Source organism: Atractosteus spatula, chromosome 26 (genome assembly GCF_055471065.1).
Source record: "Atractosteus spatula isolate fAtrSpa1 chromosome 26, fAtrSpa1.hap1, whole genome shotgun sequence".
Classification (NCBI taxonomy): Eukaryota; Metazoa; Chordata; class Actinopteri; order Semionotiformes; family Lepisosteidae; genus Atractosteus; species Atractosteus spatula.
The window spans coordinates 10,751,353-10,779,284 of NC_142731.1; the positions used below are offsets into that span (position 1 = coordinate 10,751,353).

General features: G+C 48.6%; 3 protein-coding genes and 1 long non-coding RNA gene across 7 annotated transcripts in view; 2 read left to right on the top strand and 2 right to left on the bottom strand.

The window, feature by feature from the left end:
- The window catches only part of LOC148814866 (uncharacterized), a 22,088-nt gene extending 18,623 nt beyond the window's left edge, over positions 1–3,465 (bottom strand). Inside the window, exons 1-3 of the long non-coding RNA XR_016086103.1 lie at positions 3,369–3,465; positions 2,688–2,768; positions 18–110 (exon numbers count right to left, since the gene is read on the bottom strand). This is a non-coding gene — a long non-coding RNA (uncharacterized LOC148814866). The remainder of the gene's footprint in view (positions 1–17; positions 111–2,687; positions 2,769–3,368) is intronic.
- scrn2 (secernin 2) lies at positions 2,710–10,061 on the top strand. Of its 2 annotated transcripts, XM_088906056.1 has the most exons (10): positions 2,710–2,844; positions 2,984–3,148; positions 4,513–4,691; positions 5,007–5,188; positions 5,767–5,966; positions 6,181–6,396; positions 6,973–7,138; positions 7,232–7,412; positions 8,662–8,830; positions 9,147–10,061. In XM_088906056.1, the coding sequence occupies exons 3-9, from the start codon at positions 4,518–4,520 to the stop codon at positions 8,818–8,820; spliced, it is 1,278 nt and encodes a 425-aa protein (XP_088762182.1). In that variant the 5' UTR covers positions 2,710–2,844; positions 2,984–3,148; positions 4,513–4,517; the 3' UTR covers positions 8,821–8,830; positions 9,147–10,061. The 2 variants fall into 2 exon arrangements, with proteins under 2 accessions (XP_088762182.1, XP_088762181.1); XM_088906055.1 differs by lacking the exon at positions 2,984–3,148 and having other exon boundaries at positions 2,711–2,844.
- Positions 10,062–10,317: 256 nt separating this feature from the next.
- On the top strand, positions 10,318–15,411 carry LOC148814869 (leucine-rich repeat-containing protein 46-like). Its single transcript, XM_088906134.1, has 8 exons — positions 10,318–10,327; positions 10,888–10,990; positions 11,947–12,055; positions 12,761–12,807; positions 13,305–13,414; positions 13,771–13,840; positions 14,041–14,204; positions 14,673–15,411. The coding sequence occupies exons 1-8, from the start codon at positions 10,318–10,320 to the stop codon at positions 15,332–15,334; spliced, it is 1,275 nt and encodes a 424-aa protein (XP_088762260.1). The 3' UTR covers positions 15,335–15,411.
- A 1,103-nt stretch (positions 15,412–16,514) lies between these two features.
- Positions 16,515–26,759, bottom strand: sp2 (sp2 transcription factor). Of its 3 annotated transcripts, XM_088906194.1 has the most exons (9): positions 26,670–26,759; positions 24,018–24,335; positions 23,555–23,631; positions 21,756–22,499; positions 21,304–21,522; positions 20,696–20,999; positions 20,348–20,531; positions 19,944–20,137; positions 16,515–18,850 (listed from the first exon to the last, which is right to left on the bottom strand). In XM_088906194.1, exons 3-9 carry the CDS (start codon positions 23,615–23,617, stop codon positions 18,750–18,752), a joined length of 1,809 nt encoding a protein of 602 aa, XP_088762320.1. In that variant the 5' UTR covers positions 23,618–23,631; positions 24,018–24,335; positions 26,670–26,759; the 3' UTR covers positions 16,515–18,749. The 3 variants fall into 3 exon arrangements, with proteins under 3 accessions (XP_088762320.1, XP_088762319.1, XP_088762321.1); XM_088906193.1 differs by lacking the exon at positions 24,018–24,335 and having other exon boundaries at positions 26,670–26,719; XM_088906195.1 differs by lacking the exon at positions 26,670–26,759 and having other exon boundaries at positions 24,018–25,281.
- Positions 26,760–27,932: the final 1,173 nt, after the last annotated feature.

The following is a 27,932-nucleotide window of genomic DNA, read 5'->3' on the forward strand; positions in this document are numbered from 1 at the left end:
TTTATGTAAAGAAGTACCTCGTTTTGTCCATTTTAAATGCACTTCTGCATTTGTCATCGTTTAGGTCTCCATGTTTATCCTGAAGTCCCTTGGGTTTACTTTCACAGTGCCTTAAAAAAAACAAACAAAAAAAACAATTCTTCTAGCAGAGTGGATATCTACAGCGATTCTTTCTTTAAAACACACTCCATCTGTAATCTGGATATGAGCACTACACCTTCCACCACAGAGAGGCTAGACACGGTGCAACCAGTTAATTTGGGGCTAGAGGTCTGCACTTGAGCTCCAAGCCAAGAACATCCCAACTCTTGAGTGGAAACTGTTGTTTCCTTGTTGCGCATGTCCTGCTGCTGTTGTCTCTTTCTAAACCTGTTTAAAAACAACTCTGCGAAGATCATCAATGATGGTCATCAGACAGTGAGTAAGCTCACGTTATGCTATTCCGTAACAAATATCAAACCCTATATTCTCACAATCTGGCACACGCACTGAGCCAGACATTTTTTTAGAGCTCAGACACCTCTGTTATCAAATTAGACTAGGTCAGGCCAGAAGACAGATTTAGCACATATGAAAAGTGCGGAATTCAACACACACGTCCTAATGGGTTATAGACGGCAGTGCCCTGCTGCTGCCCCAGGCCAAGTGCATGGAGAGCCCAGCCTTGTGTCTGCGCTGAGTCACCTGCTCACCTCAGAGCTGCTCTTTCTGTCAACACGTTTAATGAGCAGTGCTTCTCAAAAGGAAGCTGCTCTCACCTACACTCTCCCATCTCGCCTTTTTGTGGGAACAAGTACAGATACATAGACTATGACATCAACATGTCTATTTAAACCTGATCTGTAAGATTTGGTTTAACATGCACAGATGGTTTATATAAACCATATAAAAATGAATATAAAATGATATTGTGAAGAAGTATTGCCTTCAGTAATTTCAGCTTTGGGATCCACCTTACTAAGCCTGAAGTCCTTAGGTTTCAGTTTTGCAATCATTCGGAGCAGTCACTCCAGTCAGGGTCTGGTGGGGTGGGGAGACTGTCCTGCACACTGAAAAAGTCTTATCTTTATTCTGTTACTAACAGCATCAAAAGAATGCTGTGTATACATATATTTGTAGAAAAAAATAGAATTATGATAAATATAATATTTTAGGGGTGGAACAGTGGTCGGTATTGCTGCCCTGCAGCACTGGGGCCCTGGGTACAATTCCAGACCTGGGGTGCTGTCTGTGTGGAGTTTGTATGTTCTCCCCATGTTTCCTCCTACAGTCCAAAGCCATGCTGGGGGTTAACTGGCTTCTGGAACAATTGGCCCTGGTGTGTGTTTCTGTCTGCATGTGTCTCCCATCCAGGGTGCACCCTGCCTTGCACCTGCTGCTTGCTGGGATAGGGGCTGGCTCCCCTGCAGCCCTGAATTGGATAAAGCAGTTAGAAAATAGATCGATGGTAATAATTTATTATTATCATGTAGTGATGAAAAGGAATATTTCTGGCATTGAATCAGTCCATTCTTGACTGACCGAGGTACACTGGGGGTGAATTTGACTGTTGCATAAACATTACAGGAGCCTCTATCTCTGAGAAAACGAATCAAGAAAAACAAAGTATTGTAACGCAACGGGGGCTCAGGCGGGCGCCCTTGCCGCATCAGGTCGGCCCCACACTGTCCGGGGCTCGAACCCGGGACATCCGCGTCTCTCTGCAGCGACCTAGCCCCGTGAGCCAAAGAGAGATCTCTCTACAGCCCAGTAGCTGTAGTCCTGCTATCACAGGGAAGGGCGGTGACGTCACCTGCTCTGGTACGCCGGCTCTTACACAGTGCCTGTCGGCCGTAAGCGTTACAGTATTCAACATGCCCCTCATATCAAGACAGCAGCACATGGGTGCTCATGATGGAGCCTGGGCAATTTCTGTGCTGTTCGAAGCTACAGAAGAACAGGGCCCATCGACAACGGGACACGACCCGGGACGACACAGACCTGTAGCATCGTTGTGACCTTTACTTTACTTTACTTGCTGGACTTGAGCCCCATAGGGGAGTGTGGGGCTTCTGGGACCAGGGACCGCGCGCATGCTGGTCCGAGCTGTACGGCAGGCATCAGACATAGAAACCCAGACATGCTGGCTGAAAGGAAGCACAAACTGACCTATTTTGTGTCTGTTCAATACAATGTCAATGACTCGCTCAGTTTTCTGACAATAACGTTGTAAATTTGTTGCAGCTCTAAGCGATAAGTTTCTTTTGTCCTTAAACATAAAGAGCTTTACCTTTCTCTAACGGAACGCACGTCTTTGCAGACAGACCAGGCCACAATGGTGAGCGTCTGCCACCTAGCGGCCACAATGAAGGACACATAAAAAACGATTGTGTGGAGGAGAGGATCCAGAAATGTTTCACAACACAAATGAAATGTTTTAGATTCACAGAGATGTTTCTATGTAGCCTACAATGTCCCTTCGGTATAGTGTCCATATATCACCCAGCAGTCCTTTTTACAGAGTGATTCTGGAATGGCATTTCGCTTCAGTTCTCTTCTTCAGGAAAGGATCATATAATTAAATTAATCATTTGTATCTGAATTTGAAAAACTCTCCTGAACCTGACAATGACCAGTCTGCTGCAGTCAGGCATAAATCGTGATGATGATGATAATTAATAATCGTCTGCAAGCATTCACATTTTTACCTCGCTCCTCCTGCAGCAATTCCTAACATGTCCACGGCGCGGAGCTGTTTGTTTCTTTGGGCGCATCAGCTGATCCAGAATCTGCAAGATAAGCAGCGCCAGTAGCTGAGCTGCTGTGTCCGTGACAGTACGGTATTCAGCCCCGAGCTCCGCCAAGGTAAGAATTAACTGTGAACAAGCGATTAGCACAAGGACATTCATATGGGTGTGTCCACACAGCCACACCACTGATCCGAAATTCGTTTTGTTCGCCGCCTGTGCATCCGCGTTGAATTTAATGTCAGTTTATATTCTAGGCTTGCATGCACAGCTGATACAAGGTGTAATCTCCCGGCCACAGCAATGCCACGGGCAGTGGGTAAACCCACGCAGGCCTGTCTGTTTTGACCGCTGTCTGTGGAAGGCCGCCTCGGCAGCACACGAACCAGGAACTGGGATCAATCAGATCGTAGTCTGACAAGGTTAGCGATTGTCAAACTGCCGGCAGGATACGGAGAACGTCGCAGCAGCCCAGTCACTGTTTTTTGTGTCAGACAGCAGAATATTGGACCTGCTTCGGGTATTCATGTGCAAAATACCGACTCTCACAGGTACACGCACAGTATCGTTTTTTTTTTATAATGATATACAGACACCTTAAATTCCGTAGATCTGAGAACGAACTCGTCCGATTCGGCGCACCTGCACAGACGGTAATCCCGGCTCCGGCGGCGCGCCTTGAAACATTTTGCCCGTGATGACTGGAGAGACGGAAGTGGCTGAGGGGTTGATCTAACGACCGGGGCAGTTTTCCGCAGCCCTCATTGGTTTTAGGCTCACGTGACTCGGGTGATCCCTTGTCAACCCTTTTAACTGTAATGGAGCCGATCCTGGACCGGAACCCGGGTCCTCGGGGTTGCAGTCCGGCGGGTCGCTGAGACTCACCTCAGCGCCGCTCGAACCGGTGGCAAGAGTCACTCGGTCAGGCCTTCTCAGACCAGACCCGCTGGCATGGGAGACGGCCTTTAATCAGCTATTCCCGGGAGAAATTCTCTTTTCTGTCCTGGTCCGGTTGTGGACTGATCCTTGTGTCTCTTACTTTCCAAATGAATACATTCCTTTGAGTTCTTACACAGCTGTTACCCAGGCAACGCACCCATGCATAGGTACAAAAATGACTACTGTTTCATAGTGCTTGTCTAAGAATCCTGAGACTCAGAGACATTTTTTTATTTAAACATTTAGTGGTTTTGAACTGATATTTTGTTTGAACATGTCAACAGGGGTAGAAAAATTAAATCTCCAAATGCAAATTCTCTAATTCCCATGACGGGACTTTTGAACAGTTTGAAGTTTAAGTCTGAACGGAGTTTGGAACTGTATCCAATAATACAGCAGTTAAGGCAGTTAGTGTATTCAAGAAATATCTCTTTAATATAAAATATTGAATATATCTCTTTATTTGTTTATTGGTAAGATTTTTTTTTTCTTTTCATAGGTAATTTTTCTGCTTTTTGTATGGGAGCTGTGCCCTGCTGGGTTAGACACTGTGGCCTCGGTGTAGAGGTGTCCTCTGGTTCTGCACTTGTCTTTGTCCTCATGAGGCTAAAGTCAGGAGAGAAAACACGTCTGCTCCTCTTGCAGCCTTGCAGAGCTTTACTGCCACAGACCACAGCAGAAAGATATACAGGCCTAATTTGCAGGTCTGCAATGTTTTACTGAGACCTAGTGCAACAGTCTGTTCCTAAGAGTTTGCGGGCTCAGCATTTGCACGTTACTGAAGTAGGGAAGGTCGGGGGTCGCAGGTCGCAGGTCAGGGCGTCAGCTGCTTGTGCTGCTCTTGCAGGTGTCATGGCCGACGGTCCTGCTGCGCCACCCTGCTCCTGTGACTGTTTCGTGTCGCTGCCGCCCGGCTCGCAGCGCGATGAGGTCATCTTCGGCAAGAACTCGGACCGGCCGAGCGATGAGGTGCAGGAGGTGGTCTACTTCCCTGCCGCCTCCCACCCGCCTGGGTCAAAGGTGGAGGTGAGCAGAGTGGGGGAGGGGTCTGGGGGGGGGGCACGCACCTGCTGTGACATCACCAGCCCCCGTCTTGCTTGTCTGCCTGCAGGAGGGGGTGATCCAGCGGGGTGGCGAAGACCCGGACAGTCCCAGTTACTGCTGGGCCTCCTAGAGCTCTAGTACTGACTGGGAAGCAAACTGGTGCCATAGTGCCACAGCTGTCCCCAGTAGTGTCCCTAGGTTGCTTTTGTAAATATGAGGAGTCTCTACGGTCTTGGTATTTTCGTTACTGTTCTTATGGGCTTTGAGGGAGAGTTGTTGTCATATTGATGTCCACAGTGCACGTACATCGAGATCCCCCAGGCAGAGTCAACCCACGCTGTGGTGCTGAGCCGGCCGGCCTGGCTGTGGGGCGCCGAGATGGGTGCCAACGAGCATGGCGTCTGCATCGGCAATGAGGCGGTGTGGACCAGGGTGCCGGTCAGCGACACAGAGGCCCTGCTTGGCATGGATCTGGTCAGGTGTGTGGTCAGTGTCAACCCTGTGGGTGATTCCAGTTGGCTCTGACGCTCAGCAGGCTGATGGGGAAAAGGTTCAGTTTGCTAATGCACAGAAGTCTGATTGTGAATGGCAGCCTCTTGCACAATAAATCAGAAATCAGGCATTTTAAAAATGTACTCAGTACTTCCCAGGCTGTGGTACAAGTGCTGCAGGCAGCAGTGTGGGGGAGTGGGTGGGGCTCGAGACCCCGGTGCAGTGTGGGGGAGTGGGTGGGGCTCGAGACCCCGGTGTAGTGTGGGAGAGAGACCCTGGGGGAGGTGCTGCTGTCCCCTGAAGCAAAGCTTAATTTAGATTGCTCAGCTGTATAAATGAGTATGAAGCCACTTTGTCACTTTGAATAAGGGTGTGAGCTAAATGTATAATATCATTTAAATATCAAGACTATTGCCCTACCCTTCGTGATGCACAAAACCACCAGCCAGATACACTCGGCTGTTTCTGCTCTCATGTGCCTGCTTCATGCTGCAGTATTTTTCTGCCTGGCAGGGTTGGTGGTTTTAATGTGCTGTGTTGTCTGTGCCCACCGTGTGTGCGCCAGGCTGGGCCTGGAACGAGGGGCGTCGGCCAGGGAAGCTCTGGGCGTGATCACCGCACTCCTGGAGCAGCATGGCCAGGGGGGGCGCTGCAGGGAGGACCCGGCGCTCTTCAGCTACCACAACACCTTTCTGCTGGCTGACCGCAGCGAGGCCTGGGTCCTGGAGACAGCCGGGCGGCTGTGGGCAGCACAGAGAGTCACCGGTGAGCCCTTCAGGACGGGGAGAGGGGGTTTACCAAGATGATGTCATTCAGGGAAGTGTAGCACGTAGGCTTTATTCTTCCTAGATTTCCCTGGCAGTTTGGGTGTATTAAAGAGAAGTGTTTAACCTCTCACTGTTACCTGTGACCAACACAGTCTGTGGGTCTGCCAGAAGGGGAGAACAGCTGTCTTAGTGCGGAGTCTTGTCTCCCGTAGCCGGAGTGAAGAACATCTCCAACCAGCTGACCATCACAACGCAGGTGGACGCCGAGCACCCCGAGCTGCGCCAGGAGGCCCAGGCGCGGGGCTGGTGGAGCGGCGAGGGGGACTTCAGCTTCTCCGACGCCTTCACCCCCGACGACCCCCCAGCCAGGATGGAGGCAGCCAAGCAGCGGTACCGCGGCGGGACAGAGCTGCTGAGACAGAGGCAGGGTGAGAGCTGGGGCCCGGCTGCAGGTTGGGCTGGATCGGGGCGTCCTCCTCGGAGAGTGATGGGAGAGGTGTGGGGGTGCAGGGGGTACATGGACTGGAATTCAGTCAAATTGCATGGGGATTTCCTATGCAGAGCCCACATATACACAGTTTATTTTTAATTATTTTTTGCTAAAAATGATCAATTTGTTTTTCACTTAAATATTGTTGGTTACAATATCTCATTAAAAGTGAACTAAAACAAAAGCTGAAATTTCAATAAGGGTGTAGAGACTTTTGATCTACACTGTGTATGAAGGCAGGTCCCTTATACTTACCAAGTGTACTATTTCATTGTGTCGAGCCACGCTGTGACTGTACTGCAGCCTCTGGTGCTGCAGGGTTTGCAAGCTTGTTTTAACAGCTTCCATGCTTTAAGACCTGGAAACCATCGAGACTTGATTCCGCTGGGCTGTGAAGAGCTTGGGCCGAATGAGGACCAGAGGCAGCTGGTGTCTGGGGCTGCAGTGAGTTTCACTGATCTGCTCTGCTGTTGCTCAGCAGGCAGTGAATCTGTGGGCTGTCTCTCTGTTCCAGGCTCTGTGACAGCTGGCGCCATGATGGAGATCCTGAGGGACCGGCCCAGTGGGATCTGCATGGACTCGGGGGGTTTCCGCACCACAGGCAGCATGGTGTCCATTCTGCCCCGGGACCCCGAGCGCCCCTGCGTGCACTTCTTCACTGCGACCCCCGATCCCTCCAGGTCAGTGTGAAGGGACGGCGTCTTTCAGGGCATCTTGTTCTTGACTGAACAGAAAGAGAGTAGAGCCTTAACGATCCCCTAACACCCCGACAGGTCTGTGTTCAAGCCCTTTATCTTCACCGAGGCTGTGACCCCTGTGCCGCGGGTCCGCTCTCCACAATTTGGCGCTGCCGACCCGGCCAGGACTCAACCGCGCTTCCAGAGCCGAGTGGACCGGAGGCACGAGCTGTACCGAGCACACGAGGCAGCTCTGTCTGCCGTAGAGGCTGACCCGGTGAGCAGTGTGTGTGTTCTGCGGTGCTGGGGGTGAGAGAGGAGCAGTGTGTGTGTTCTGTGGTGCTGGGGGTGAGAGAGGAGCAGTGTGTGTGTTCTGTGGTGCTGGGGGTGAGAGAGGAGCAGTGTGTGTGTTCTCTGGTGCTGGGGGTGAGGGGGTGAAAGAGGAGCAGTGTGTGTGTTCTGTGGTGCTGGGGTGAGAGAGGAGCAGTGTGTGTGTTCTCTGGTGCTGGGGTGAGAGAGGAGCAGTGTGTGTGTTCTCTGGTGCTGGGGGTGAGAGGTTGAGAGAGGAGCAGTGTGTGTGTTCTGTGGAGCTGGGGTGAGAGAGGAGCAGTGTGTGTGTTCTCTGGTGCTGGGGGTGAGAGAGGAGCAGTGTGTGTGTTCTGTGGTGCTGGGGGTGAGAGAGGAGCAGTGTGTGTGTTCTGTGGCGCTGGGGGTGAGAGGGTGAGAGAGGAGCAGTGTGTGTGTTCTGTGGAGCTGGGGGTGAGAGAGGAGCAGTGTGTGTGTTCTGTGGTGCTGGGGGTGAGAGGGTGAGAGAGGAGCAGTGTGTGTGTTCTGTGGTGCTGGGGGTGAGGGGGTGAGAGAGGAGCAGTGTGTGTGTTCTGTGGTGCTGGGGGTGAGAGTGTGAGAGAGGAGCAGTGTGTGTGTTCTGTGATGCTGGGGGGTGAGAGGGTGAGAGAGGAGCAGTGTGTGTGTTCTGCGGTGCTGGGGGTGAGAGTGTGAGAGAGGAGCAGTGTGTGTGTTCTGCGGTGCTGGGGGTGAGAGTGTGAGAGAGGAGAAGTGTGTGTGTTCTGTGGCACTGGGGGTGAGAGGGTGAGGGAGGAGCAGTGTGTGTGTTCTGTGGCACTGGGGGTGAGAGGGTGAGGGAGGAGCAGTGTGTGTGTTCTGTGGAGCTGGGGTGAGAGAGGAGCAGTGTGTGTGTTCTGCGGCGCTGGGGGTGAGAGGGTGAGAGAGACTAGCAGTGTGTGTGTTCTGCGGCGCTGGGGGTGAGAGGGTGAGAGAGACTAGCAGTGTGTGTCTTCTGTGGTGGTGCTGGGGGTGAGAGAGGAGCAGTATGTGTATTCTGTGGTGCTGGGGGTGAGAGAGAAGCAGTGTGTGTGTTCTGTGGTGCTGGGGGTGAGAGGGTGATAGAGGAGCAGTGTGTGTGTTCTGGGGCGCTGGGGGTGAGGGGGTGAGAGAGGAGCAGTGTGTGTGTTCTGTGGTGCTGGGGGTGAGAGGGATGTTGATGTCCGCCTCTCTCTCTCTGGCAGGACTGGGGTTCTCAGCTTCAGGAGACCCTGCGTGATCTGGAGCAGCAGGGCCTCAGTGACATCACCATGATACTGCAGGAGGGGGGTGGACTGGGGGAGGAGGAGCTGGGCGATCTGTTCTTCGACTGTGTGGACACGGAGATGAAGTTCTACCAGTGAGGGGGCGCAGGTACAGTCCAGCAGCCCAGGTGACACCACCTGTCACCCCTCCTGTTCTCTCTGAGGGAGTAGTTTTAAAGCTGGACAGGGCTCCCTTAACTTGTATGAGGTGTTCTGACATTGAACTATGTTATACTGGAAAATATGAAACTCTAGGAACACCAAACAGTAAAACTAAGGGGAAACTTGCCTCAAATCAATTGCCTGAAATCACTATTATAAAACTGAAAGAAAACGAATGCAGATAGTTAGAGACAGAGCAAGATCTGCAATGTGCTGTTGGCTGTTGCAGCTTTTTCAGCTGTTTTTATTTTATTCTCTTTCAGTGCCCCCTGATGGAGTATTACAGCCCTGCAGCTCTGGGACACGGACTTCAGACAGCACCCATTGATCCACAGCCTGAATAGCATTCCCAGTACATACACAATTAACAGAACAGCCAGGCAGATACAGTTAGAGGCAGGGGTAGAATCTTCTCATCCAGTGCAGCAAGCAGAAGCCCGTTTCTAAGTGTTAGCAATTAACAGCGTCAAAAGGACCCAGCAAATGCAAGCCTGTCTTTTAATATGATATATCTGTTGTGGATATTTAATACACCTGTAGCATATGGCTGAGCTGTAGGATGTGTGATTCTTGCCCAGTGGGTAACAATCTGGTACCTTTTCAGATCTAGAAGTTGGGGGTTTGCTTTTCCCCTATAAACAGTCTCTCTGTAGCCACACTGTTGTTACCACCTGTCCCCCAGAAGCAGGATCACTGACAGGCAGGGAGATCTGTGCTTCTGCTGGCCTGCTGCATCGCTCAAGCTCCATCCCATCCAGAATAATACAAAACTCTGCGTATAAGAAAATGTGAAATGCCACCAAGAACATTGTGGGTGGAGAGTTATTCCAGCACAGAGGTGTGTTCATAAAGGTCTGACTGGCTCCCCCTGCTGGTGGTGCTGTTGTGCAACTTGTGCATCGTGCTTCACTTTTCTGTATCAACACATTGCTGTGCAAAATATGAAACACAGGGTTCCAGAGACCTAACAGTGTGTCCTAAGGTTTCCAGTCCTTAACATCACGTCAAGGCTTCTTCATCAATAAAACAACCATGTGAACTTTAATCCTGAGCATTGTGATGTGTCAGTGGTAGTCTGCAGTGTGTAGTTAATTAATTTGCTCTGCCCTGCTGTCCAGACAACATCCCTAGTTGGAACATCTGTGCAACAAACAAATAAAGTACAGCTTGTGCAAGAAGCAACGTGTGTCTGTCTTCATGTCAGGTTCATGTCAGGCAGGGGGAACAGCTTTCTTGACCACAGTGCCTGATGTTCCCCAACACTTTTACAAGCCATTTTTCTGTCCACCCCCCTGGACCGGCCGAGCCACACGGTGGCGCTGCTGTTTTTTCTCAAGGTGGGGAATCTATCTGAACGTGAAGCGTTCCGACCTGTATCCTAGCAACCGGAGCATTTAGGCCCGCGGCTTCTTCACAGACACCAGCTCGCCCGTCATGGAAGGAGGTATGATATACTAGTTTTATTTTCTCATTAAGTGTGTAATTAAGAGTTGTGCAAAGCGGAGTCGATACATGAATATACTTCTGGAAACGTTATATCGTTAAAATGACTTTTTTGAAACGTTTACAGCTCAGAACACAGGAAGCCTGATACAAACGTGTTTTAGAACTAAAGTTCTTTTTTTGCTTGACATAAGCGAAATATCACTTAACGTAGTTTTATGATAACAGTGGAGCACTCTGCATATACTTATAAAATAAATGCTTAAAATGTTTTAAATGTAAAAAAACTAACGGGTGTCGTTCAGTGTGCTCTGTGCATCTGTGATTTTTCCATATAAATTGTAATTATCGATGACACTGCGTTTCCCGAGAGATGAGGCAGGGGTGGCTTTCGCAGCACAACGGCATTTCGGAAGGGGCTACAAATTTCCAAGGGGATGCCGAATGGGATACGACGCCGGAATCTACTCTATTTCCAGACATGATAGGGCTTGTTTTGGTAAGTGTAGCACAGGGATACCAGATCTCAGGGAGCCTCGCAGTGACTCTCAGTCCCCGCAGATCGCAGCGGGAGAGAAGCGGACAAGCAGGTCTACATATCGGCGGCTCTCATCGCCGAGCGCCACCTGAGCGAGCGCCCAGCCCCCCGCTGCAGCCGGGACCTGTGAGTACAGCGCCTCCGCCAGGGGGCGGCAGAGAGCCGCTTCTCTGGCCACGACAAAATGTTTACTTTTTATTCTAATGAAAACGTCTGAAAAGGAAACTTAGAAAATATATATTTTTTCTTTTGAAAAACTCAACTAAATATAGTTATTTTTATTTTTTTGGTGTTTTTTTAATGTATAATATAATTTTATCGTGTACTATTTAGGAAACACAAAAGTTGTCCAACAGTGCAATTCATTTGTTTATAATCTTATATATAATCAGTCTATAATACACAACAGAATCATAAAGAAAGTGAGGGAAAGCTGTAGAAAAATGACTTTAAAACCAAACGTAACATTAAATTGTTAATCAGTAACGTAAGTGAAAAGACAGGTCTTTAATAAAGTGTAGTGGGCAAATGTGGTGTGCACAGGACATCTCTGTGTAGAGTCTGGTCTTCAGCACAGTAAGATGGTCTCATTCGTAAGATCAAAGATAAGGAAGTGGACTATGCTCCAGCAATAAATCAATAAAATGATCAAAACTTGCCCATTCAGGCAAGTAGAGCAAAAAGCTTTATCTGTTTGAAACAACAAATCTAAACATTTATTTTGTTTGTTTTGCACTGGGGTGTGAGTTGTATGTGCAGGTTGTAATAGAGTCAGTGTAGACAGCACTGTAGAACAGAGGCTGGCAGGTATCTGCCATTGCACATGTGATCTGTACAAAATGTTTAGAACAGTCTACCAAGATAAATCCATTTCAGATATGTGATGTCCAGGCCAAAAGAAACACATAGATCCAAGCATCTCGGAAGACTCTCTGTGCACAGCTGCTTCTGTCTGAGGACTGTGTGGTGTACTGGAACAGCTCACAGCTTCCCAGCTTGTGGAGAACAGATATTGTTCCATAAGGAAATACGAGGCAGCTTGATTGCAGCAACACTGCAGTGACAGCTTGGGTGTGTTTCAGGATGGAGGCTTTGCAAGACCTGGAGACAGTGCGCCTGGACAGGGAGAGCATCAGTGCCATTGGGAACCTGGAGTGCTTGGGGCTCGTGCGTAGCCTGTACCTGCAGCAGGTGAGGGGCTGAGGCATGGCCTGTACCTACAGAAGGTGAGGGGCGGTGACGTGGCCTGTACCTGCAGCAGGTGAGGGGCGGTGACGTGGCCTGTACCTGCAGCAGGTGAGGGGCTCGTGCGTAGCCTGTACCTGCAGCAGGTGAGGGGCTGGGGCATGGCCTGTACCTACAGCAGGTGAGGGGCGGTGACGTGGCCTGTACCTGCAGCAGGTGAGGGGCTCGTGCGTAGCCTGTACCTGCAGCAGGTGAGGGGTGGTGACGTGGCCTCTACCTGCAGTAGGTGAGGGGCTGGGGCATGGCCTGTACCTCTGCAGTGAGGCTTGGGTCTCCTGTCTTCCGGTAGCTAGAGTCTAAGTACAGTTCTGTCGTCTTTATCGTGTTGACTTCCCCTGGATGAACATCTGTTTCCAGTCTAGGAGCCAGCAAGGGTCGCAGGAGAGTCTTAGAAATCCCTGGCCTACTTATTCCACCCTACCCATCCATCACCACTGGGGGAATCCCAGTCACAGTAACTGGGCTTGCACAATGTAGTATCAGGAGCACTGTACCAGTGCTGTCAAACACTGCCAAATACCTTACAGTACCATCAGTGAAACGCCACCTGGTCCTTACTAGCCCTCATCTCAGTGTTCTGTTTTGGAAACAGTCTCTTCCAATAGTACTGCATTAGGTGGGACAGAATAATAATTGGTGTTTGTTTTGCAGAACAATATCAAGAAAATTGAAAACTTGGACTGTTTGTCTAGTTTAAGGTAAGAGTTTATTGGTGGTGCCTTTCATTAGCATTGTAGAAGAATGTTAGGGGGCAGCACTGTCTGTCTGTGGCTCTGGAAGGAAAATATACTATGTGTGTTAACAACAAGCATGGCCTCTGACAACTTTCAGGAAATGGCTAGATGAGGGCAGCATACTGGGGCTACTAGTAAGCAGGCGAGTGAGACAGGCCAAATAGTCACCTTTCTTAGATACTTCTATACAAGTTAAAAACATCAGATCAGAATGAGATGTTTATCATACACACATCAGTAAATTCTTTACCATAGAACATTGCTAAGACTCACTGCTGGAGAAATCAAAGTTTAAGGCTGTTCATATTTTCCTGTTTTAAGAGAGATCTCCTGCCCTTTTGATCAGCACAAACACAGACATGTTAAACTAATTAATATTTGTCAAGGCCATGCTAGTAGGACATCCATTACAAACAGCAGAAAGTTCATCACGCAGACAGAACTTGTTCTCGTTCCTCCAGGTTTCTCACCCTTGCTGGCAACAAAATCACAAAGATAGAAAATCTTCGGTGTCTGAAGAGGCTGGGCTTCCTCGACCTCTCCGACAACCTCATCCAGCACTTGGACCTGGGTAAGGAGAGGAGTGGTTTCTGGCACAGGCTGGCGGAGGTAGATAAAGGGGCAGATCCCCCTTGAGGTCTTGTGATCTCCCCTCTGGGGCAGAGCCCTCCTGCCATGCAGCTCCAGCCCTTTGGTACCTGACTTCACAGCTGCAAGACCCTTAGTCTTCAAATTATGGTGGTGTTTTGGGTTTTGGAACTTTGCATTCACTTCTGTTGTTCTGCTAAAAGCTTTACTGAAAAAAAAACTGTCCTTGAATAAGGGCCCTCAATCCCTCTGGTGCCGAGTTGGGGCCTCTGATAAAAGCCTTTGGCTGCCCGCACTTCCTTTAGTTATCCAACGCCTGTCTTTGGTCTGCCCCTACAGACGGCCTGCCCCAGAGCCTGCTGATCCTGAGCTTAAGGGGCAATCCCTGTGTGGAGCACAGCGACTACCGGTAAGCCTGGAGTGATGATGGAGATGCACACACTTGTCTCGGTGTGGACTCATTGGTGGCAGATCTACATACACAACACACGCTAGTCAGCACACATCTCTGTTAAGGAAACTTCAGATCCCTTTCATTATTGCTGGTGGCTTGTCTCAACCCTAGCTGTGCCAGTGAGCCCTCGGTATCTCGGTTCTGTCGGTCTGTAGGGCAGCTGTGAGGGCTGCGCTGCCGAACCTGAAGGAGCTGGACGGGCAGGAGGTCCCGGGACAGACGGGCATCGAGGAGGACAGCAGTGACCTTGAGGGTGAAGAGGAGGAGGAAGAGAAAGATTACTGCAGTCTCACTCCTTGGTCCCTGGACAGCATACATGGTGAGGCACAGCCTTCAGGGATGTTTTTTCCATGTCTGTTCCCCTCCTCCCCGGCATGGAACCCATCCTGATTAAACAAGCGACACTCTGCCTTTTAAAATGATTTAACCATCTCTTTATAATACTGTTTTGCCATTTACAGCATCTTCATTTAAATCCCTTGAATGCTTTTTTATTATTCATTTTTATTATTCATAGCTGGAAGTTTATGGACACATAAAAAGAGTAATGCAAATCTAAAGGGCCAGTTTGTAAGATCCTCAAGCCACATAACCTTGCTTGTTTTTAAGTTTTAATACATTCATATATATATATATTAATGTGAACTCAAGACTAGGATATTTTAGTAATTTATTTAGTTCATAAGATAAAAAATAAATTAGTAAACCTACTGCACAGAGCAAAGGATGTGTTCTGGCCGCTCGGGCTCCCTCAGCGGGCTGTTCGAGTCACGTGTGTGTTGTGCAGAGTTCTTCCGGGCGCTGCGGGAGGATATGGCCCGACGGTCCCGGGGCCGAGTGAGCTGGGCAGCTTCGGAGCATGAGGACCGGCTGCAGGAGCTCCTGGCCCTGAGGGGCAGTGAGGCCATCCCTCCACCCGCAGCCACAGCCCCCCCAGAGCCGGTGGCCACGCCTGCTGCCAGTCAGCACAGCCAGAGCCCGGGCAGCGAGGACGCCAGCAGGAAGAAGTCCACTCCTCCCCTGCAGCCCCCTCAGGGGAGGAAAGACAGGCTGAGCACCACGAAGAGGACACCCAGCTCCACTCGGACTCCTGCGGCAAGGTCAAGCAGCGCAGCAGCAGGCCCTGCCAACACAGCTCCACCCAGGCTGGGCAACACCGCTGCTGAAGCCAGCACCAGAACCAAAAGCATCCCCCCAAACAGAGCGGCTGCTAGCGGACACGCGAGCCCCGCTCCAGGAGTAGGAAAGGCAGGAGGAGGCGCTAGAGCAGGCATTATTAAAACGAGCAGTATGTCTGACAGCACCAAGAAACAGAGCACACTTAGTGCTGGAACAACCAGGAAACAGAAGAGCCCAGGGCTGAGTCTGCTCTCTAACATAGCAGTCCCGACCAGCCGACAGATACTCAGGGGCAGATCCAGCCAGGGGACAGAAGGGACGTTGCTCTGAAACAGGATTTTACTGGAGACTTCAGAGAAATCTAAGGTTTACATTGTTTTACACAAGTATGCATATCAGTTTGTGCTGCCTCAATGTCCTGCCTTAAAGATTGTGCATCACTGTTATCTATTTCAAATTCCCGGGACCAGTCATCATCCCTTATGACTCTTTGTATTATTTATCATGCAGATGTTGCAATGAAATTAAACCCCCTTTCTTCCCACTGATATTCCTCTCCCCATTAAACTCCACCACTTGCAGGCTGGACTTTTTTTCCTTCTTCTTCCTTGTCCTCTGTTCTATTAGCCTTCCTCTTCTAAGAACCTCCCGACTCCTTCCTTGTCCTCAGCTCTCAGCCCAGACACCCTCCCACATGGACAATGAGAGCTTCCTGCCACCCCTACCAACTCCACCTGCCCTCCGCGTCACCCTGACCTCTGCAGCTCTGCCCCTTTGCCTCTCTACCCCAGCGCCTGCACTGGCCTGTCACCGTACACATCAGAGGCACAACTGCAGTTTTCACCCAGCGCTGGCTCAACTGCTGCGCTCTTGCCTGTCTTCAGTTTCTTTACTCTCCTTCACCTCCTCCCAGCCAAAGAAGGGGCCATTCTATGACCCCCCCTTGTTTTTGTTTTTCATTCTCAGGCTGTACACTCTGATCATTGCTAATTTTAGCATTTTTCACTTGTGCAGCACTTTCGTCTGTCATCAAGGTCTGTGTTCTTTTATTTCATTTTAATTGATTCGCCCAACACTTTTGTTCCGTGTACTTACACACTGCAAACTTTCTATATCCTAAGACACCCTGGCCAGACGTGTCCGAAGCAAATAAAAATATTAACAAGTTTATTTTTTAATGCTATACTTTTACCATTCCAATACAGCTGAATGTTTCCCTTTTTTACAGTGGATTTTTACAATGTAAGAATTTTTACAGTGTAACTGGGACAGCATGGCCCTTCAGCTTATGATGTAGCCTCCAGTCTATGCTGAGTGAGTGTGCGGTTCCCACCAGGCATGACCCAGGAACTACACTGTAAACCCTAGGAGCACTACTGTTACCCCTGAAAGAGCTTCCCACTGCCCACTAACAATGGAAGTTATAATGCTTTTAGTTTTTTTTCAAAACACTGAAATCACTCAGCTGCATTGTCAATGGTCGGTCCAAAACCACACTGGAAACAGTGGCAAACAGGCAGCTGTTTTATTAGGGTAGCAACACTATTCTCAATTGGCTGGTAGGAAAGAACAATGAAAAATGAATTAACAACCTGTTGTATAAATTGCAGGAGTGAAAATTAGTTCAGTGACTATATAGTTCAGGGTTTAGTTAGTTGCATTTTATATACAGCAAAATAATTCAAAACACAATATGTAGATTTCCAAGGAAAAAAATAAAGGTAAACAATTTCCCTTACAGTACCATCCTTGTGTATTTATGCGACAGCCTGATGATGGGGATAGAGATCAGTTGTTGATTTAGAATAGAAATATCAGTTTAAGCATGTTCCAGAATTAAACTAGAACTCTTTCATAAAGTGTATTTTCTGTTACAGCCATGAAAATGGAGGCATATTACTTCCTGAATGGTGAAGATATTTGAACCCTACCCTGATTATACTGACCATCTTCACAAACAACTGGACACACAGAACCCTGCTGGGTCTATACAGGCGTCTTTACAGTGCAAATAAAAGTACAAGAGCAGTTATAGTCAGAGGAACAGGCTTTGAGAGAGCTTCTCCCACTACAAGTTAGGATTTTTTAAAAAGGTTTAAAAATTCTAAATAGTTTTAAAAAGCAACACCCATCAGTGCTTATGTTTCTGCTCAAGTTGATTTGCATTACTTTTAATAGTTCTGGGCAAGTTTTATTTTAAATCCACTTTTATTGCTTGCACATAACTAAATCTGGTCCCAGTGTTTAATTCCAGCGATTCTCAACACCAGATCTTAGAGCCATTTAACAGCAGCTGACAAACATCTGCTGCCTTTCCTTTTTCCAGCTGCATGAGTTGTATATCGAAATCACCATTAAAACAACTCAACTCAGACATCTCACTGCCAGGGGACTGTGGGAACCCGTAGAGGCATTAAATGATTCAAGTTTTATTTTTTTTAACCACAACCAAGATGAAAACCAAGACTGCATTGAAATCTGAAGCCTTTTCTATTATAGTAAAATCCTTCTTACTGAGCATTGCACAAGAAAGAGCAGACGTGTTCACTGTTTTGAGGACTAGTTAAACCCAGATATAATAAATTAATGTATTTTAAGTAGGACAGGTGTGAGTTAAGTCTGAATAATATTTATTAAGAGGCCAGTGACACCCCCTTCCTTGAGACAAATATAGTTCAAGGACAAACATTTAATAAAACCTAGAATAATACCCACTGAACTGGAAAACTGGCACCAAAAGATTGTAATTGATGTCAGATGCTTATTTCTGAAGGCCTGAGGGACAATCATCTTATTGAAAAAATGTTTACATACACTTAGTGTCCCATATTTCCTTTCAACTGCCTGGAAACTCCCTTCTTGTATTCACTCTGGAGGAAAGTAGTTAAATAGAAAGTCTGGCTTCACATCCACTCTGCAGAGAGAGAAAGCTTTCTCACCATGTTAGAGAAAAAATAAACCTATAAAGCAGTTCCTCACAACAGACAATCTCTTTTAATACTGGGTGCAATTCATCTAAGGCAACTTTATATATTGAACAAAGTTTCTCTAAGGTTCTTTTTTTCAGTTTCTCGAAAAAGAAGGAATGAGCTTTACAACATTACACTTCAATTAAACTGTACAGCTTTCTCATCCTTCAAAACCCAGTCAGAACAGCCCGAATGCTCATCATCATTCTGGTCTAACGCCCTATATATATATTACAAAAGACAGATTAAAAACAGCATCCTTCAGCCTTTGGCCAGTTGTACATTTGGGGTGTCAAGTCTTCCTCTTCAGAAAGGACATTAAAAACTACTTTTCCTCTTCTTTGATGGAAAAAAAAAGGTTTTGATCTCATAAGTGTAACATATCAGTTTTGAACTGATTTAAAAAGCATTCTTTAAGAACGCCCCATCTCTGAGCTGAACCCCCGTTTCCCTGCAGGTTCAGGTGCTACAGACACAAAGGCTACTGAAACAGTCCCAGAGTGCACAGTCTGTCCACACTCATGTTCATACATCCAAATGATTTAATAAAAAAGTCAAACATAAGATCTCCAGACCCAGGGAAAGAAAGTGTGCTAGGGTCTCTTGTGGCGCTGGGATGAGTGGGTGTGGGGTCATGGTGCCCACCCAGGACAAGGTCCACATGGCAAACTAACTCGTCCTCTTCCTGCCACCTCCCCCAGTTCAGTATCAGTTTTTTAAATGTGTGTATATATCGATGCGTAGATATATAAATATACACACGTGTAAAATTACTTTCACAAGTTCTTGGTGTTTATGTGTGTTTTGTAATGCTTAGTGAGATGGTCACTCCGCATGAAGCGCTTCTGACATTGTGCACATTCAAAACGCTTGTCTCCTGCAGAAAAAGACAACAAAAAAATATTTCAATACTGAAAGCACTATTTCAGACATCTCTGCTTTTCACAGAACAGACTTATCATATTCATCAGGTGGGTCTTAAGAATTACACAACAGTATAAAGCACAGGAACAGGAAGAATAATAACAGCACACTGCAGTCTCATCCAAGCACAGTGAACCAGTCAGGGTCATCAGTATTAAAAAAGGATCTTTATTTCTTTGGGTGGGTTTGTTTAAGTCATCTGAGTATTGCACTTTGCTCAAGGCTAAAGCAGCTGTGTCCTGCCTGGGATCTGAACCCACAAGCTCTGCCCTTTAGTGCAGAGACCTGAACACTGCCAGCCCAAGGTCTGTTATTACATCCTGCTTTTGCCAGCAGTCTCCTAAATTAAAAGACCAGAAGACTAGGTAAACTGCCCAGCCCTGACTTTCCTGACGTTGTTTCCCTCTTACTACCCATTTATTGAACCCCTCTTGAGTCCTAACAAATCAGTTCAGCATTAATGTAGATCCCACTGTACCCTGATTACCATCCAAGCAATAACCCATCAAACCCAACCATGTTTAATTCCAAAGCGAATGATTAAGTGTTGTATAATAAACTTCAAGCAAAAACTGCACCAGTTCCTCTGTTTGATGATTAATGACCTTTCTGCCCCAAGGGGGACAGGTGAAAAAAGCAACGTGGCCTCGGTCTGCTAGCATTTTCTGAGGACAGAGCTGGACCCTCAGTCATTGCAACAGACACACTGCACATGACGATAAGTTGTGGCAACTGAAGTGTCTAATGAGGAATCACCAAGTGAGACAGCATGAAAAGCTGAACAGCCTTTCTTCACTGTGGATGTGCTTATGCTGCAAACACACTGCAGTGTTCTTGCTGTGATATGGACACTTGTATCACCATATAGTGCCTTTTCCATGTTGTGAACACATGGAAATGATTGCTAGTGTTCCTGTTGTGTTGTGGACGATTACCACTTCAGCGTGTTACTGGCTAGGTGTTGTTACTACAGAGCTCTATTACCCAGTGCTGTGACAGCGGTACAGTATGTCTACAGTGGTTTGCACTGAGCCCTGGATGCAGACCTGTGTGTGTCCTGGCGTGCCGCTGAAGTTCGTCACTGCGTGTGAAGCGCTTCCCGCAGAACATCCAGTTACACACGAAGGGCCGTTCTCCCGTGTGCAAGCGAACGTGTGCCCGCAGCAGCGAGGTCTTCCGGAAGGTTTTCTCGCACCCGGGGATGTGACAGATGTGTTTCTTCTTCCCAATGTCCCCTGGCCTGAGGAAACCGAGACAGCCAGGGTCACACAGACAAACTTGACCACAGAGGGCTGGCACCAGAAAGCATTAAGGTAAGAAATACTGGGAAATGTGAAAGCTATGTATTACAACAGAGGAATTTCAAGTGCTAATCCTCAGGACAGTTCCTGGGAGCTCTGTGACATGGAAACGAGGGTTGTTCTCATCATTGCTTGCAAAGGCCACTTGCCTCTTCTCAGCATCCTTGCAGTTGGGACAGGTGCAGGCCATGCGGCGCTTCTTCTCGCCCGGCTGCCCCTGGATCTCCAGCGCCAGGGTGTGCTCCACCTGGAGTTGGTGGCTCTGCGCCGGGCTCATCCCGCTGATCGCCAGCCCGCTGCCCGGGACCGTCTGCACAGTCAGGTGCTGCTGGCCTGAGGGGAGAGACGCACGCACTGCCTGAATCACTCCCGCACACCGGGGACACGGAGCAGGGATGGAAACATCCATACAAGCACTCAGCAATCGGAGCCTCACAAGGCGCGCGTGGTTCAAGTCCGTGTTTCTCAGACAGACAGTGGAGCGGCTTAGCCCTTACCGCCTGCGTTGGTGATGGTGACAGGAACGCCCTGCACCTGCACCCCGTTGATATTGATGGTCTGCACAGCCTGCGTTGCAGAGGAGAGCTGGGCTGTGTTGAGGGTGATCAGCCCCCCTGCTGGGGCTATTTTGGGTAGTGTCCTCTCCTTACGTCCTGCAGTCGCCCCCTTCTTGCCACCCGCTGACGGCAGGCTGGCTGACACGCCCCCCCCAGCACACGAGGAGGCTGCTGCTGCTGGGGTGAGCGCGGTCTCCTGTAACTGGACTGCCTGCCACTCCCCTGACGCGGTCTTGATTAGCACCTGGGAAGGGAGAGTTTTACATTACTCTGCGATGTAAAGACTCAGAAATGCATTTTAGTTATCTGAGCTGAGGGTCACTCTCAATTCAGTGGTCACCATCGCAACTCCAGCAAACAACAAACATGGCTTTATCCATACTATAATCAAATGGAAACAAAGGGATATTTCACATATAAAGTTCTGTGTTCCATTAAAGATTGTAAGATTTTAGATGGAAATTGTGCAATTCAAAGATTTCTGGACAATATGGCTCTAACACAATACTGACTTTTAGTATTGTGCAGTAAAGGAAGTGTGAGCACACCTGTGTGGGTTCAGCTGGCGTGACCTGCACACTCGGGGTAGGTTGTCTCTGCGGGACGGGGGGCAGCGTGGCAGAGGCAGCCTGCACCACCTTCAGCGCCTGCGGTGGGATCTGGACCACCTGTGGCTGCTCAGTCTTCGGCTGCACCAGCTGGACCTGCTGCACCACAGCCGGCTGGCCTGAGCCCGGACTCTGCACGATCAGCAGGTTATTGCCTGCCTGGGACACAGCACAGAGCCGGGGTCACACACAGGCACTCAGAGAGGGGGGGCTTCGAGAGGCACAACCGCACATGGACAGTCAATTTCTCACCGAAACTCTTACAAGTCAGCTCTGAAGAAAGTATCAGACAAATCAAATTAATGAGAATATTACTCTATATATATATAGAATATTACAGCACTATTGCATCACTGTAATGATCACATACCCAGTACTGTAAACAGGCCTACCTGGATGATGTTGTCTGCAGTGGTCTCTATAAGCAGGGTTTCCACCTGTTCAGCTACAGCAACGGAGGGTGGGGGGGGCTGGTGTTGGGGTGCTGCTGCAGCTGCCAGCTTCTTCCGGGATCTGCGTATCAATTTCGCGGGACACACGGGCTCAGGTTCGGCCACGATCTGTGTCGCGGCCTCCGCCGCCGTCACGTTGAGCGGTAGCGTCAGCCCGCCCGGCAGGCGGACGATGTTGGCAGTGCTGTTCTGCCTCTTCTGAGAGGGCTTGATGGCCACCGCCTTCTGCGGTGCAGCGGGAGTGGCAGGGGCAGGCTGCGTGGTGATGATGGCCTGGTTGGTTCCTGGGATGATCTGGATCTGGCTGTGCCCGCTCTGAGGCACTCCAGCCACCTGGATGGTCTGCCCAGCACTCCCAGAAAGCTGCGGCACCACCTGGTACTGGATGTTAGCACTGGGCCGGCCCACCTTGTTGACCACAGCTGGGTTCTGGATGGTGAGCAGCAATGGAGTGCCCGGATTCGAGGAGCCCAGCCCAGCTGGCAGCTGGATGATATTGCCCTTGGCTGAAAGGAAGCCAATGTTCTTGGGGGGCGCGGGAGCGATGGGCGCAGGCTTGATGGGCTGCAGCCTGCGTGTGGCAGGCTGGGCAGGGGCGGTGCTCACCGGGGCCTGGGCGGCAGGCGGGCCGATCTTGCTGCAGGTGGCTGCCAGGAGGGCCAAGGGAGAGGGCTGGGAGTCCGGCTGAGGAATAAATGTCAAAGATCAGGCAAAGAACGCTGGTGTAGCAGCCAAACACTTTTACTTTCTCCTCCTTAAACGGATAAGAGGATGTGAACTGACTGTGCTGAAGAACGTAATGCAAATACAACTTCAGCTTCTTTAACTGTGAAAGTAGACAGAAGACACTGCAGAAGGGACATTTATCCACATATATCTATAATGCTTTAGAAGTAATTCACTGAAGTTTATACACAACACTGTACAGAAAAAAGCAATTCCTCTGATCATGCTGAGAGCATTTTTCTTTTGCAAACAGCTTAGCTTTTATTTACCATGATAAATAAAAATCAATATTATTAGAAGTATCTACTCTATAGAGGTATTGTCACTACATATTTATTCAGGCCTATACAATACTATACAAACAGCCTGTAAGTTTGAGTCTCATTAACGGTATTGTAAGTGCTAATAGATTCACTGCAAAGCAGACAGTCTTATCCAGGGCAGTGTATATATAGTGGTTTACAAGTGACAGGTAGAACAACGCAGAAGCACCGATTCCAATAAAATTATATCATAAAGATCTGCGCTGGTTAAATTATGACTCACATTTGATTAATAACTAGAACCTAATAACAGTATATATATATTTTTCATTCATAGAATAAAAACAAAAAAAAATAGAAGAAAGGTCAATGTACACAGCCACAGCTCAGATTATGATGATATTTTTTACAGAAATGCTTTATATGGATGGTAAAATTATATACAAAAAGAAACATGTTGTTTTTTCAATATAGCTTGCATTTCTCAAGACTTCTAATTCACAGAGAAACAGATTAAACTCTTAATACCTACCAAACAGAATGAAATATTTTCACTGCTTTTTACTTGTATGTGGTGAAATGTCTAAATATTATTTGAAAATATTTTAAAAAATATTTAGAAATGTGAGATGTCTAAATATTCCAAATATGTTCATTAATACATAGCGATGAATGGATCTCTTTGTGGTATTTTTTGGATATTCAGATATATACCAAAACATCATTCATTAGGAAAATGTCTGTGCTTACCTGTGCTGAGGTGGTAGAGGGCTGCAGGTACTCACTGGGACTGACAGCTGCTGTGGCGGCCATACTGTCCTTTTGGTCTGGGAACACACGACACAAACTTACTCAGCTTCCAGTGTAACTCCTGCTCACAACAGATTTTGTAACAAACAGCATCAGTAAATCAGCCATTGCACCTCTAACTTTAACCCCAGTCCCTGTCTATAACCCGATGAAGCCTTTAGCTTCCATAGTCTCAAACATCTGTAACCGCCTTCCAGCACCTCAAGACCCAGCTGTGCAGACTGTACTTTAAAAATAGATACTGCACAAAATCCAGGAAAACGTGGACAAAAATCCAGATAGCAAACTCATGATATATTTCAGTGTGAAATGGGACATGCTGTCAGGATGAAAACAATACAGTTAGTGCTGAGTACCACTTGCTTCAGTATTAACACGATCCTGGCCGCACTGAAACACAGACCTGCTCAGCTTCGGGACACCTGTTGTGGAAGGTCCTGCCACTCTTCCTGCTGGCTGGTCACTGTGGTCTTCTGCTGAAGGCGACTTGGGTCTCTCAGTTGTTCTACGGCAACACTTGTAGCCTGATCTGGCCTGATCTCAGAAGCTAAGCAAGGCCCGATCTGGTTAGCAATGGGCTGGGAGACCTCCAAGAAAAACCAGGCTGCTGCTGAAAGTGCTAGTGGCAGGTCTGAAGGTGACGCACTTCCCTCTGGGCTAGAATTTCCAAACCCATGGCCTCGTATGATAACTGGGAAGACTAGTGTGTAGGGTGGCTATCCTTTGGAGAAAATGTAAAATTGAAGTCTTAACTATTTGGTTATTAAAGATCCCGTGGCACTGCTCATAAGAGTAAGGCTGTTAACCCCCATGTTCTGGTTACATGCCTGCTTTCAGTCTTCCTTAATGTGCAGCAATTGAAAAGTATTATTTTGCTACGGACGATTTCTTCCTGCATCACACTTACACATCCCCCAAGCTGCCTTGAAAAACATATCAGTAAGCTCATCACAACATCTCCGCACACAGTTGAAGAAAACACTTCAGCACTATCGCTGACACCTCTAAGGCTGCTGGCCCATTAAAGACGGTCACCATTTTGCCTATCAACAGCCTTCGTACATGAAGAGATTTTTCATGAAGATAGAGGGTTACAGTCATTTAGCTGAAGTACAGTACATACTTATTTCCTGGAAGTGGCTGGCCACTGCAGTCAGTTAAACAGAAGGATCAGACTGATGTAATGATGCTCTAACAGTGGGGTGATCTCATGCCTTCCAGTACATGGCCTGTCCATCACACAGCCAGTTCCTGGTTTATGTACACTAGTCTATGGATTACTAAAGCAAATACAGCTTACAATCTCTGGACAGCTCCTCTCACACACAGAATGCCTTCAGTCAAAACAGTAGCAAACAGCTGATCTCAATTACTCAGGCAGGGTACGGTCATATCTTTCACTGATCTTCAGTAGACTAAAATCATGTGTTTCCAAATGGCTATTTATACATATCCCTAATCAACTCAGTTCTGAATTTTTAATTAAACTCAAATAACAAACACCGAGCACCTGACATTCTTAGGAGATCCTACCACGTGATCTTGCTACCTTGTTATTCCAAAGATAACCTATCTGCTTACTTTTTAAAATGTACAAACATTGTGTATGTGCACAGTGATAAACAACAAGCTTGTAGCATAGGAAACAGGGCAAACTAGTTCTCTGCTTTCTCCCTTTGTTTCTTTCACTTGTTTTAGTCATTTCTGTCGTCTTACTGCTTGGTCGGGCAGAGAGGAAATGGCATGAAATAACATCTTCAAGAGATTTCTGCAGCTTCCTGTGTTGTGGTAAGAGTGCAGAGCTGAGCCAGATGTACTGCAGCTGCAGCACAGAAGCCCCAGCTCCAGGCAAGGGACATTTCTGATAAAGCAAAATGAACTGCACCAGATTGAGACAAGAAAGGAGAAACAGTAAGAACTCATTTATAGGATTCGATCAGAACACCCTGTAGGGTCTCTTAAAAGGTGTCCCACAGATTTACTCACTTTGTCAGAAATTCACTAATTTCTAGCACCTCACCCTGTGCATCTCAGCCTGAACAAGTTCTGTTGATCAGTGCTCAGAGAGGCCCAGAAGGGTGTTTCTCTCCTACTCCTAGTTTGTGTACAGTGCCTAGGGGGACATGCAAGAGAGGGGATAGTCTCACTGTCCCTGCATCAAACGTCCATGTGGTGCCTGACAGAGGCCGCCCAAGATGAGCTCCAAGTGTGAAATCATCCTCACCCTATCCACGGTTTATTTCAGACACCTCGCAAAAAAACTCACTGGGGGTTAGTAAGGCAGTAGCACGCTAGGCACCCTTGAAACTGCTGGCAGAACTCAATTCTCACTCTGCAGGCTGCAGCCCTCATTTTGCCAAATACCATGTCGTACCTGCTTCAGAGGCGGGACGGAGCTGTTAATTTAACAAGCCAGGTGTCCGCGTCCCAGCGCTGCGCTGAACCGAACCGGCCGGCCGTGGGACTGACGGAGCCCCTGGGGCAGGAGCTGTACCCACCGCCCCCTTGCACCCGAGCACAAGTACCAGCCGAAAGCACAACACAGACACGCCACGCAAGCCAGAGAACCCCATAGGGTGCCGTCAAAGTGATCGGGACCTGAAACCGTGTTTCTGGATGCGTCGGCCGAGGTCAGCCCCCGAGGAGGCGCCGGGCCCTTTAAAAGCGTAGCGCCAGGGCTGCAACAGCGCCGCCATCAAGAGCAGGACACTCGGCGGAGCCGCACGGCCGGCGATGGAGCCCGGTACAACACCCACAAGCACAACAAAGAGCGCAGCCCGCCGGCTCCGCGGCCGGGAGAGGGAGAGGCGGCCCCGGCCTGGGGCTCCGGCCGCCACCCGCACGGCCGCCCGCGGGCGCTTCCCGAGAAAAACACTCATTCCGTGGAAACTTGGGCGAATAAAACGCAGTTCGCTTTAACCAGCACATAGGTTCTTCCTCTTCTTTCTACCCATTTTAATGCACCCGGGATTAATTTGTATCCGTTTTTGTTACAAATCAATTGTTTTACGAAGTACAATGTAATATAAACACCAACGTTTTAATTCCTACCCACCGCTCATGACGACATTCGCTCTCCGCGAGCCTCCGAGAGGGAGCCAGCGCGCGACACCGCCCGCGCGCGGGGGCCAATCCAGAAGCAGGCGGGAGTCTGACGGACGGCGCGCTCAGCCAATAGCTGACGGGCATCTCCTTGAATGAAGTACCGTCTAGCCAATGGTTGTGCCAGGACCGTGTGTTTCGTCGATTGACGTCAAACTAGACCAATAGAATACCGAGTTTTAGGGTTTTTCAGGCGGACCTCGAGGAATGGATTGATGGAACCCCGTCCAATGGAGCGGGCGTTTCCTTTTACCGGCAGTCTTACTATCCAATCACCTCCCCCACGGGTCTGTCGATCAAATTCTGATTGACAGCTATACCGCCCAATGATGTGAGAGGAGGGGGTGGGATGCTTTACTAAGTGGAACGTGATTGGTTCTGTGCGGAGGATGACGCAGTTGATTACACGCTGTCTCCCGCCCCGGGTCAGGGGAAGGCGGGGGGAAGGGGAGCTGCACTGGGGCGCTCGAGCAGCTGGCAGCCATCCTGCACCAATGGCGCCGCAAACGCGTCTCTGTCCGAGAGAGAGCAGCTACTTGCCCCTGAGCCGGGGCACTGCGGTGATCATCGAATCAGACTCAACAGATACCCTCTGAATCTTAATCCGAAGACTCAACTGTAGCGGCGGGGGCGCTCGGGTTATTTATTTTATTTCAGTTCTTTAAGATGTCTTAGTCTTCCCTCGGTGTGAGGCCGGCGGAGAGGGGGGTGACGATGACATGGAGGTGGAGCCTGGCCGGGCCGGGCCCTCTCTGTACCCGTGAAACCGTGTTTGAGTTTCAAAAGCGGAGCCGGACAGGCGAGCTGCAGGCGAGACGCTCCGTGTGGGTTTCTGAAGGCGACGCAGCCGAATTGATTGGAGGGCCTCCTGAGCTGCTGTCTAATGCTCTGTCGGTGAGCTTGGACCCTTCGCAATTCCTTGCTTTTATTAACAATAAAATAGTCAGTCTGAAGTGACGCCACCGCTCTCCTCCTGTACTGACGGCTGGAGCCCGCCAAGACGTTTTGTACTCTTAACACGCCCGGAAATGTAGCGCATCAAGAACAAGTGTAACGTTTGATATGTGCAAGCGCTGCTGAGTTACAGTTTAACTGACGTGAACGTACTAATGTGCTACCTGAAATAGTGTTTTAACCTTACTGTGCCCGTTGAATTCCCACTTCTCGTTATTTCTGTTCTCTGTATTTGCTGAAAAGAGGCTTTGCAGGTTTTCGG